The sequence below is a fragment of the Typopeltis vanoorti genome, chromosome 11, assembly GCF_054136105.1.
Source record: "Typopeltis vanoorti isolate ZY-2024b chromosome 11, IOZ_Tvanoo_1.0, whole genome shotgun sequence".
In the NCBI taxonomy this organism is placed as follows: Eukaryota; Metazoa; Arthropoda; class Arachnida; order Uropygi; family Thelyphonidae; genus Typopeltis; species Typopeltis vanoorti.
In genome coordinates, this window is record NC_143559.1 from 45,656,218 (window position 1) to 45,668,521 (window position 12,304).

The 12,304-nt window shown below is 33.3% G+C and overlaps 1 protein-coding gene and 1 long non-coding RNA gene across 2 annotated transcripts in view; one reads left to right on the forward strand and one right to left on the reverse strand.

The window, feature by feature from the left end:
- Positions 1 to 2,704: 2,704 nt before the first annotated feature.
- The window catches only part of LOC150101498 (uncharacterized), a 110,679-nt gene continuing 101,079 nt past the window's right edge, over positions 2,705 to 12,304 (reverse strand). Inside the window, exon 3 of the long non-coding RNA XR_016549018.1 lies at positions 2,705 to 2,860. This is a non-coding gene — a long non-coding RNA (uncharacterized LOC150101498). The remainder of the gene's footprint in view (positions 2,861 to 12,304) is intronic.
- Positions 10,100 to 12,304, forward strand: part of LOC150101499 (cytochrome P450 18a1-like) — a 31,518-nt gene continuing 29,313 nt past the window's right edge. The window contains exon 1 of the mRNA XM_090400205.1: positions 10,100 to 10,335. Within this exon, the coding sequence (XP_090256331.1) occupies positions 10,106 to 10,335 (230 nt within the window). The 5' untranslated portion in view covers positions 10,100 to 10,105. The remainder of the gene's footprint in view (positions 10,336 to 12,304) is intronic.

Below are 12,304 nucleotides of genomic sequence, written 5' to 3' on the forward strand. Positions count from 1 at the left end.
AGCCATGATTTCATCTCCATTAACTGTCACATTCTTAATGTATGAAACAAAGTCCGCTGTGTTATTGATCATCCTCAACCCTGGACATCTAGATAATAACTTGAGCTACAACCTCCCAGATAGTCATTCAGCTGTAATCATTTACTGGCATTCACGTGATGCTGGAAGCACGCACTCTCCTAACAATGTAACAAACGAAAGAACACCTTTAAATACAACCACAACGTTTTCATATAATTATATATAGCGACTCTCTATGTTGTTCATAGATTTTTAACCGTCAGTGTTTAGTTTTTTTTCTTTTATAATGTCACCTGATGAAGGCTGTTATAAGCCGAAACTAGTCGTGTTTTACTATTAAACCTAATTTTACCTAACTCTCGGTTTAAGTCATTGAACTCATTTCACAATATGTATTTCAACCGAGTCAATGAATCATCATATATCTATAGCCTTAATGTCGAGGCGTCTATTGATACAAAATTAATAACGGAAAAACCCACGTCCAAAGATTATTTAATAGTATAATTTTCGCCTGTGTGTCACAGGCATCTTCAGTACATTAAACACAAATTAAACAATGACTGACAATTCCAAAAAGCTCGACCTAAGTAGCTGGTGTAAGATAACTAAAATAGTCAATAACTTTCCTAAAAATAAAAAAATAAAAATAAATAAAAAATGATAAAAATAATAATAAAATAAAAAAAAAATTTAAAAATAATTAAAAAAAATAAATCAATACAATTAAAAAAAATAAATCAATACAATAAAAAGTTAGGAAAGATTAGCTGATTTGTAAAGTACTATCTCCCATAAAGGGGATAGACGTAAGCCGTCGGATCTGTTTAAGTTAGGAGAATGAAGGAGAGTTTCACATGTTTCTTTATAAAGGCGTTCCATGAGAAACTGACTTTTCTGAAGAACTCTTGTCTTTCTCCAATGAACTCTGTGTCTAGTGAAGATGGAATGTTCAGAAAGTCCAGACTTTTCAGGTTTAAAGTATTCAATATAAGATTGGTGTTCTTCTAGCTGAATAGAGGCAGATCTTCCCGTTTGTCCGAAATAAGATAATCCACAAGAGGACGGAATCTGGTAGACACCTGGATGATTAAGATGTGGAAGCTTGTCCTTAGGAGAAGTGAGAAAGGTGGAGATTTTTCTAAACGGTCGAAAGGAAACTTTCTCACTTCTCCTAAGGACAAGCTTCCACATCTTAATCATCCAGGTGTCTACCAGATTCTGTGTAACAGAATCTGGTAGACAATATCGGATAACAATAACTCTGCTACCATCTATGATATCAAGTAACTCACCTAAAATTGAAGGAAAAAAAACATATAAAGATTCACTTATATGGGTTTTTGCCAACACAATCCGAGAATCACTCATCTAAAGGATCAGTGGGACCCTGCCTCTAGATTCGTGTTAATCACACGACATATCCTGCACAACGAAGTAATATATATTTTTTTGGTTGCGCTTCAACTTTTTTGGTTTCTATGAAAAGAAGTAATTTGTTATAAATACATTTTTACTAGTTTAGATATAATACATAGCAATTAGTAATTAGTGATATTTTCGCTATAGTGTATCATTGAAAACATATAGCTGCATGCGTCAAAAGCGAAATTTCATTTCGAAATTTTTTGCAATACAGTAAAATTGTATTTCGCCTGTGATGCTAACTCCTCCCTCCTGAAACGCTCTTACTCATAGATTTCAGATACGGAAATAAACTCTGTGAAAAGTATGAAATACGAAATTAGAATAAAACAAATTAGACATAGTTCAGTTACTGCGAACGGCCGTGGCGTGTAGGAAGGAGAGGGGTTGTGATTGGAATACTTCAAAACCAAAATAAAATATTAATCCATTCCTTATAGGTCATGTCTCAAATAATTGGCTTAAATATTTGAAGAAGCGGAGTTATTATGCTACCGAAAAAAAGAGAAGATAATTTGGAATAGCCGAATAAAGAAAAGAAGGTATTTGTAAAATTACAAGCAGATAAAAATAAAATAGAAAACGAATTGGCTGGTGGACGAAAACAATTAACATACCATTTATTCTGCATTAAGAAAAGAAGGAATTTTAAAATTTCAAGCAGATGAAATAAAAAATTTCAAGCAGATGAAATAAAAAATTTCAAGCAGATGAAATTTCAAGCAGATGAAATAAAAAATTTCAAGCAGATGAAATAAAAGAGAATGTAAGTGTTATTATTGAAGTGAATATTCTAGAAATAATAACAACAATGGTAAAAATCGGATTTGTTTTCAAAATGCGAGTTAATTTGAAATACAACTGAATATAAATTCGCATATTTTAATATCAGTCTTTGAATAAGAATTTAATACAATTAAACATGAAGTATTGTTCACAAGAGAAGAAATATTTTCCTACAAACAACTGCACTGTATCTAAATATCTAAATCTGTAGGTATAACGGCATCACGGGTATATTTTATTACATCCGAGTAGAGCAAGTATTAAAAGTCATGTTGAAACCATATTTATTTCAATAAATATTTCTTGATAAATTTTTTTCAGAATAGTTTTAAATTATTATTGCTTAAACGTTAACATATTATTCTTAAGCTCAAACAACTTTTGTGTTTATACATATCTATTCGTATATATACCTTTGTATAAATGGTAGTTGGAAATATAATTTTACTTGCTTTATATTTTTAGGTAAAAGGTCCTGTCCAGAAGAGAAAATGGCAAACGTAAGATATTCCAATATTTCGCCACTCTTTTTCAACAGTTTGATGTAAAGCCACCAGATGGAAGCACTATTGACTTAAGAGGGACTCATATGATAACATTAAATACACGTCATCAGAAACTCTGTTTACTGAAAAGAAAATAATTTGATGAGATACAAGCAAAGGAAAGAATGTAGTATAATAAAATATTCTCAAAAAGAAAGAAAGTTGAAGAAGGAAAAGAAGTAGAAGAAAGGAAAAAAACACTATATACTGAAAATAAAATTATAAATCCTAGTTTTCATTGTTATTACTGTTACTATTTCTGTTTTATAATTTCATTAGACCTATAATAAATTATCATGTGAATTATTTCTAGGTATATAATATAAATAAAATTAAGCAAAAAAATTAAAATGCTAACTTTCTAATAGTCTCACACAAGACAACATGCGGTACAGGCTTCGAAATGTAATAAAAACGAAAAATTATTATTATTAGTGTTATTATTATTATTAGAAAAGGAAGGGAAGAAGATGCTAAGCAACATGAACTCAGAGCAACAAGCAGATGTAATCACCGCCGAACATTACAAATGCCACATTCTAAACTCAACAACAGAATGGAAACAAGTGGGTACCCCAAAAAAGGATTATATATTCGCCATATCTCCATCAAGATCATTCAAAAATGCTGACTGACTTTGCAAGCTTATCTGAAGGCAGATATAGACCACATAGATATCTTAATACCAGCAGAAGTATCCACAACAAACGATGAGGCAACCTTCTACCAAATGCTAAACTTTCAGCAAAACAAACACTGCAAACAAACGAAACGAGGTGGTGGTGATATGATAATATTCAGAAATCATAAATTAGAAGCAATACAAATAAACTATAAATTAGAATGTGTGTGCAAAAAACATACGCATCGAAGTTAAAAATATCAAACAAGAGAACTCCATGATATTACACGCAATATACAGAACACACAATTTAAACACCAGAAAATATCTAGTGTATTGAATAGATGGCTTTCTACCACGGGACAAAGCGCCACAGAATACCTACTAGTAAAATGTTACATAGATATAAATACTAGGAAGATAATTAACAAGACAGCAAAACACCTAGACCTTTTACCAGAAAAAACATAACCCTATCCATACAGTCGTACCCACGAGAAGAAATAGACGAAAATACAATCACCTCATCCTGCATTGTTCACATAAATATACGTGCCCATCCAAACAACTATACAGCAGCCGTCGTACATAATGATCTACAAACTGACAGACCAATATTTTAGTGAATTCCGTCATACTGAACCAGAACCTTTAAATCTCACTGAGACTAAAAAACAGTATAATAGCATCGTAAAAGAAACGATAGTAAACAACTAAATCAGAAAAAAAAAGACTGAATGCAGATAGCATCTTAGATTCTGCTGATGCTGTCCATAGTAATCTCAAACTTATATTTAACAAAATACGTAAGAAAGCCTGAATAAAAATACACTCCCGAACCAGATGAAATTCATAGATAACAGATAGTATATTAATAGACATACAAAAAAAATATTCCCTGAAACAACTTAAGATATCACCTAACAATATAGTTTTAGAAGATGAATGCAAAAGAAAACGGAATCTTTTAACAACCACAACACAGATTACAACTGCAAAAAGAATCTATTATAGAAACAAATTAACAACAGCTCAGAAAGACATAAAAGTAACCTTGTACAGATCAATGAAATGCGAGACAATACACACAGAACTTTCTTTTCGTATAAAACAAACTACTTGATAGAATTTCACAATCTTGATAGAACTTGCAATTTCACATGGATTCTTAACACAGATATGTGAACTTACAAACAAAATCTCTTGCCGTGTTGCCATCTATGGTTGGGGGCGAGAACGTTTCAGCCTGGGCCACGCCGAGGCTTCGCTGATAGGCCTAGTAAATTCTACTAGATAAAGGAGTAAATGCTTTTTGGATTTTATGTTTAATTATTTTTGCATGTTTTATGGAAATAGAGCTAATACATGTATATGGAAAAGTAATGAAGCGTGTGCTTTTTTCGCCATCAGAAATATCTCGAAACTGATTCTGGTGTTAAGCAGGGCTTGAAAGAACGAGTTCAATTGTAACCATTTTCTAGAAACCTCTTTTTCAAATATTGGTTTTTCAACTAGTACAACCTTTTAAGTAATGAGATGGTGGGTCATGTATCCTAGTATGACAATAATATCTAATTTATGAGCTCTGAAATGATGTAAAATAACATGTAGATATCTATTAGTATGCGCAAGTTTGCGAAATGTTGCTTAATTTACCAGACTATTTAGTTAGTCAGAAATCTAGAAGTGGGAGTGTACTATTCAAGGTTAACTCGTAGAAAAAGTGTGTTATGATGTTGGTTGATTCAGGGAAATTTAAAAGTGAAGAGAGGCTATGGTTGCAGACTAAGAATATAACACCAGCCTATTTTTTACGCCAAAATTGGCAAAAATTGGCAAACGTCACTTATCCATCGCTCAATCAGAATTCTCTTTGTATAGTGAGTTTAGGTAGTTAAAATATCAAGATGAGATACAAGGGGATCTGAAAGTTCTTATAAACACCTAGAATAAAAATAATATTGAAGCAACTGATAAAAACTACAAGAAATAACATACGAGTATATAATGATAAAAGAAGAGAAGTTACCTTTAGCACTCTGCTACTAGTATGTTCTTTCTTGTGGTATGTCAGTTGCTTTAATATCATTTTCGTTCTAGGTGTATATCAGAACTTTACAGATCTCCATTATGCAATGTTTAACGAGGGTCATTGTCATCATTCCTTGTCTGTGTATTTGCACTCAATGCAAATACACAAAGAAGGAAATATTCAGATTTTAAAGTCACCATTTCGGGGTTCTTGAAAAAAGATGTGAAAAATGAACAACCGCAAAAATGGCTATTGTGCGATGAAAATCAGTGCTGGCTTATATTTTATAAAATTAGACTTTCTCTGATCAATAGTACAATGCAGAGAAAGTTCAATATCTACATTGGGAACACTATCATATTAATTACGATGAAGAATTAACAGCAATAACAACGCTAAAATTCAAATAACTGATACCAAACATTTAGTCATTCAGAAAAGAAAAAAAAATAACCTCCGTGAAACTAATCTTTGAAACAAATGGTAATACTCCCTCTTGCATTTCACTTGCATTAATAAAAAGTTGGTGAGTTCCCATGATTTGAAAATCATAACAGCATTCTCATCGATAACTGAACTAGGATTTTTGTATCTTCGTTAATCAAGCGATGAAATCTGGAAGTGACCATTAATCACCAGTAAATAATTAATTACGTTCCTGTTATCCGGGTTACAAAATGTATAACAATTACAGAAATAAATAAGCAGATCATAATAGTTCAGTATACAATATTATTGGCAAGGATAATGTATATAGGGATAAAATACAAACATACATATGTACAAGCCGAATAAAAGGAATAAGTAACTGATTAGTTTTCTTTGGTTAATGTCGTACTCTTATTCTAAGTACATTTTCAACATTCTCATACAAATTTAATTATCCTCTAATCCGCTTTCTATATGTGTTCATGTTCTTTTGGTTTCGTAATAAGTGCGGTAAGTCATTAAAGATTTTTGGAACAAAATGTATGTATAGTATTTGTGTATTATTTCTCTTTATTCTTTTGGAATTAAATATTAAATACTGGGTTTCTGCAGAAGAAAGTATATTTTTATAAAGAAATTAGTGATGTCAGTGTGGTGTGGTGTGATATGTTCCTTCCAGCTTACTATAACAGTGTGTATCCAGGCGAAGTGTAATGCTCGTAGCATTGGCAAGATGAAGAAGATGACACGAGAGAGCGTGAATATTATTCGGTTTCGTACGTATGTGATATGTGGTTTCTAGATAAGTTGCTGTCAAAGTATAATCCTAAATCAGTTATATTATCCACATTTTCTATCTCCAAGCTGATACAATTTACATCGCTTTCAGAATTCCAATGATGTACGGCAGCCCTTCCCAAACTGTGGGCTTCCCAAACAAAATCGAAAATGTGTTAAGACTATGTAGATATTTTTTTAAGATGCTAAAATGCTTTTATAAGGTGATAAAACTGATGTAGTATTTGCATTTGATGTTTGCAATATTTGCTGTGTGTGTTTTGTACTGAATATAAATACAATAAATATTATAATAATATGTGTCTGTATTACGAATTTTTTTCCCATGGGGACCGTGAAATATTTTACAATCATAAATTTGGGAAGCACTGAAGAAGAAAAACTGGTTCTACTAAAGGCTGTATTTCGTAGTTTTAAAACTATATTTTTGTCAGCATTGAGAAAGCAATATTCACATAAGAACAGTGTCACTGATTTTAGATCTGTTTTCACCATTTCCATTTCACTTCAGAATTTGCAGTGAATATGCATGCGATGTCACTTGCAAATATGTTTATCTTATGTGAACACTTGAGAAGTCGTTGATGTAAATTATGAATAATACTAGCCCAAGCACAGAACCTTGGTGAAACATTACAATTTAGGGGCATGGATTTGTTGTAGCGTTTATGAAATTTTACTGCTTGTTATCTAGACATTAAGTCACTTTTTAAACAGACATGAGCGCAACAATACCCTGCAGTTTTAGTTTTAAATAAAATATCGCGGGATTCTGTGTCGAAAGCTTTCTGGAGGTTTAGAAAACTGCTAAAGCTGGCGGTTGTTGGCCTTGTGGTGTATAAATCAATTCTGAAAAGTTCAGCAGGGAATGCTCACTGACATCCCCGTGCAAAGGGAAACATGCCGAAACCAGACAGTAAATAGGCAGTTGTTGGGAAGTTTGAGTATCTGCATATTTATGAACTGTGTTCTGTTCATCTACAAACCTGGATGAATGCGAAAATCGTAGCGACTCTGATCGTGGATGTGTTATCGGCGGAAGACAGCTGGATCATTCTATCGTCCAAGTGGAACGATCCCTAGAGTTACTCGAGGGCAAAAGTATCGAAGGTCTACCATGGGTATAACATAAACGAACGTACCAGCCATCAGCGAGCAGCTGGTAGCCGACCGCACGCCATTGTTGGCCGTGGTCGATGTAGACTATCCAGGATGGTACCGACCCTGAGCGAACGGTATTGAGTACCCTGCTTTGGCTACGGGAGATGACGCCCCAGTCTTGAACCCCTGTTGACAGTGGTATACGATTGGGGCACCATCTAGCAATGAGTCTCTCCTGGTGTCAGGACCATCTAAATTAGAGATCTTCGGAGTGGACCAGAGTCGTATGATCTGATGACTCATGTTATGATGGTACCGAGGTGACGGAAGGGTGCGGGTGCGTTGAAAGCATCAGGACATGACCCAGTCTTGTTAGTTCTGCTCTGCTCAAGGAGGTAGCTTGGGGAGTCTTTTCGTCTGACATATTAAGTCCCTTATTGTGTATGGAGAGGTCGTTAAACGCAAGAAGCTACCAGAATGCGCCGGATGATATCACCTGCACACTTTCATGACCTTCGCGCATCCTGCTCCCGAAGTTCTGTTTCAGCAGGATAATGCGCTGCCCCACCAGGACGTAACATGGCTCCAGGAACACCCATCTGAATTTGGGACCATGCAATGACTCGAAGGTCTCCGGATTTAATCCAATATAATCTGTGTTTAGGACGATTCAGAGTGATACATGAGACTGACGTCTAAGGCGTAGTTGTGGACAATGCTGCAAAACGCATGGCTGGAATTACAGCCAGTATCTGGAGGTGTTAATGAATTGGAGAGTACCGGCTGATATTCGCGCTAGAGGAGGACAGACAGACTATTATGTAGATATCTGTAATGTTTTGTCCCTTGAGTGTATATCACTGAATGAACATAAATTATTGCTTTTAAAGTTCTTAATTCACCATCGACTAGGGCACTGCAATCGAATAGTTGATATCGTACTTCACGTATTGTATACCTCAAATTAGCTGTGCAGCGTGTGTAAAATATCACACCTCTGTCACCTTCAAAAATATGATCGTTGGAGTGCTGCTTGCAGTAGCTACTGTAACCAAAATGGCATAAATCGTGTATCACGAGCTTCATTATAGAAGAATATGACAAGGTACGGAAACGGACGAGGAGTTGTCTCCATAGGTTTAAACACATTTTCTGCCTGTACCATTACTGCGCATTTGGATACATTTTGCAGGAAGAATTATCGAAATTTCCATTATTGATTTACCTGAGGGCCTACACCTTATTAATAAAATAATTTTCCAAAATAATTTTAGGCGTTTCGCTTATGTGGTTTATTCCCTGCATGTATGTGTCTAAAGGACGTTTAATAAAACAGTTAATTTTTTATAACAGAACTCTATTTATGAAACTTCAGCTGCAGTGATTCTTTATCAGTAATGAAATCAAGAATTTTATATAGCTTTTAAAAGCAACTGTCGAAATCTAAAATTAAAAAAAAATATATTGGTTCATTATATCTGAATATTAAATAATTTCTGATACATACAGCAAGGCTATATCAAAAATAAACATCGTACGTGTTGATCAGATGAATGAGAAATTAATTTCTGTCATTTGTCTACACTAAAATATCGCTAGTTTCATAATTAGATCATCTGGACAATAAGATTCTGTTTAGGAATCATCATGAATGAACTCTGCTATATCGGTCTATCTTTTATAAATCGATAGAATATTTTTTCATTTAATGTATAGAGAACACGAAGTCGGGTTCTCTATACATTAATCGTGTTGTCTATACAATATAATAATCGGGCAATTAATAAAGAAGTTCAGTATTTCTGTTCATTTGTGATAGACTCTCTCTCTCTCCCTCTCTCTCTCTCCCTCTCTCTCTCTCTCTCTCTCTCTCTCTCTCTCTCTCTCTCTCTCCTACATTGGTTAAAGGATCCAGTAAATATTACAAAGCACAACAGTTAAATAACAGCATGTAACCTTGAACATTGTCCTTTCATTGATATTTGAACCTCTATCTGAAATCAGTCTGATCCAGTTAAAATTATCTGTAAATATACTTTTTAACATTATATGCATTACTCTCAATCACGTTGTTAAATGAAAACTGCACGTTTATAAATTTTATCTCTTAAAAATATAAATAAATAAATAAACCAAGAAAAAAAACGTTTGTTGTCGAACGTATTTCATTTTTAATCTACTATTTCAAATAAATTGCTTTCCACATTTCTATTGTTTATTTCCACTAATCCCGTTATCGCGGTGGGTGATGCAAGTATGGCAAGATAGTAGATATCTGGCAAAAAATATATAAAACAGAGATAAATTGGATGCGCTTCTCAAGGATAATATTTTAGTCCAGCCAGGATGGCGTTAACACGTTTGTTTGCTTTCGTAGAGGACTATTTCGGTAAGATTACAATAAGCCTTTTAGTGATTATTTGCATTTTGTATGTGGTTTATCCACGTGTACGTCTGAGAGGGAAGCTTCCACCTGGACCAATTGGTCTCCCCCTATTAGGATATGTTCCGTTTCTAGGAAAGGACGTCTATTTAAAGTGCAAGAAACTCGCTTCTAAATACGGAAACATATTTAGGTAAGTAGGTTCTGAGTCTGTTTTCTAATTTACTTCTCAAATACGGGAATTGAGAAATAACAAATCACTGTGATGTTGTACATTCCAAACATTGTCCTGTAAATTGCGACCGTCCAGCATCGATGGTCAAATGACATTACCAACCAATCTTTACAATAATGAGACATTTACAACTGCATCACAAATCATTTGCGAAATACAGAAGGAATAGAGCAGTTCATATTTTACGGGGATGCCTCGCATTCGCTTCTTTGATTCCTGACAAGAAAATTGAATTGAATGGTATTACTATTACAATTGTTCTGATTAATATTTGTTCATTTGGTTTTATTTCCATTCTATCAGTAATGCTTTTGTAATATATATTAATATTTAGGCACGGTTTATGAATTCAAAAAAAGTTTTATAGGATATGAAAATGTATCTTAAATTCAGTTTCTTTTTATCCCTTTCAAAATATTGACTTTCACAGTCTTGTTCAAGGACAAAACAATCATGAGAGATAAAACTCCGTAATATGAGTCAAGGGTATGAGGTGAAATAATATTTGAGGTAAAAAGGACAACAGCTTGAAGTTTATAGTATCGAAAATTGATGAAACGTGTGGCAAAACATTCTTCTTCTTCGTGTTCAGGTTCTAGGCCAAGTGGCCTGTTCCGGAGTCAGTCCATCTTCTTCTTAGTCCTCTCCTATTTCTTGTTCCTCTAGGCTTATATATCAGGATCTTTTTGGGTAATTCTTGCTATATAGTCTAGCCAGCTTTCCCTATATTTAATCGCTGAATCTGTTAAACAATTAATTTTAAGATTTTTATTTATTTCGGTATTTTTGTTTTATGTAAGAGGGTTACTTTTTACGTTTTTCTAAGGAATTTCTTTTCTGCTGCACGAATTCTCGGTACATCTCTTTCTCCGAAGGTCCATATTTCACTTCCATATGATAGTGTAGGCTTAGTTATTGTTTTGCAGGCTCTACGTCTTGTGTGTTTCTGTACGTAAATAGGTTAATTACGTAAATAGGTTAATTACGCCAGTGATTTTTATAAAGTTTTTCATCTTAAAAGCAATATCCATTTCATTTATGTAAGATAGTTTACTGCCTAGGTATTTGAAATTATTATCTTGCTCAATTATTTTATTATTTATTTTACTTCTAACACGATCACCTCCATGAAGAGCCATCACTTTAATTTTCTCTATTGAAATTTCCAGGTTATATTATTGTATAATATTTGAATTATAAATTGATTTTTGCAGTTCGTTTTCAGTGTTTCTAAAGCAAAGAGTAGCGTGTCTATTTTTGCATGTCGATTAATTTTGAAGCCACATGTATTTACTTCTGTCCAGTGTTTGATAATATTGTCCATATATATATGTTAAATAATATGTGTGATAAAGGAAAGCGTTAATCGATTCCTCTCTTTATTGATACCATATCCAAAAAGATAATGGTATCACTTTACTTTATTGTAATTTCATTATTGTGATATATGTTCAATACAACATTATATAGTTTGCTTGTAATGTGATATTCCTTTAGAGTTTCCGATAGTTGTCATTTGTAAATTCAAAAGATTTTAAAAGAATTGAAAATATATCGTAAATTCAGCTGTATGTATCACTTTCGGAACACTGAATTTCACAGTCTTATTCAAGGACAAAATAATTATGATATATAACACTCCGTAGTATAAGTCAGGATTTCACATGCGCACAAGTGACAAAGGGAATGATATATATATATATATATATATCATTCCCTTTGTCACTTGTGCGCTTGTGAAATCCTGACTTATATATATATATATATATATATATATATATACACACACACTGACTAATCGTTTTATCTTTGTCTCCTTGTCTAAAATAAATCAGGTGGAGTCTGTTTAAAATATCGAATAAAACATAAATTAATACAACACTGCAATAATTCTAATGGAAATATTAAGGTTGTGTTTCCACTTGCA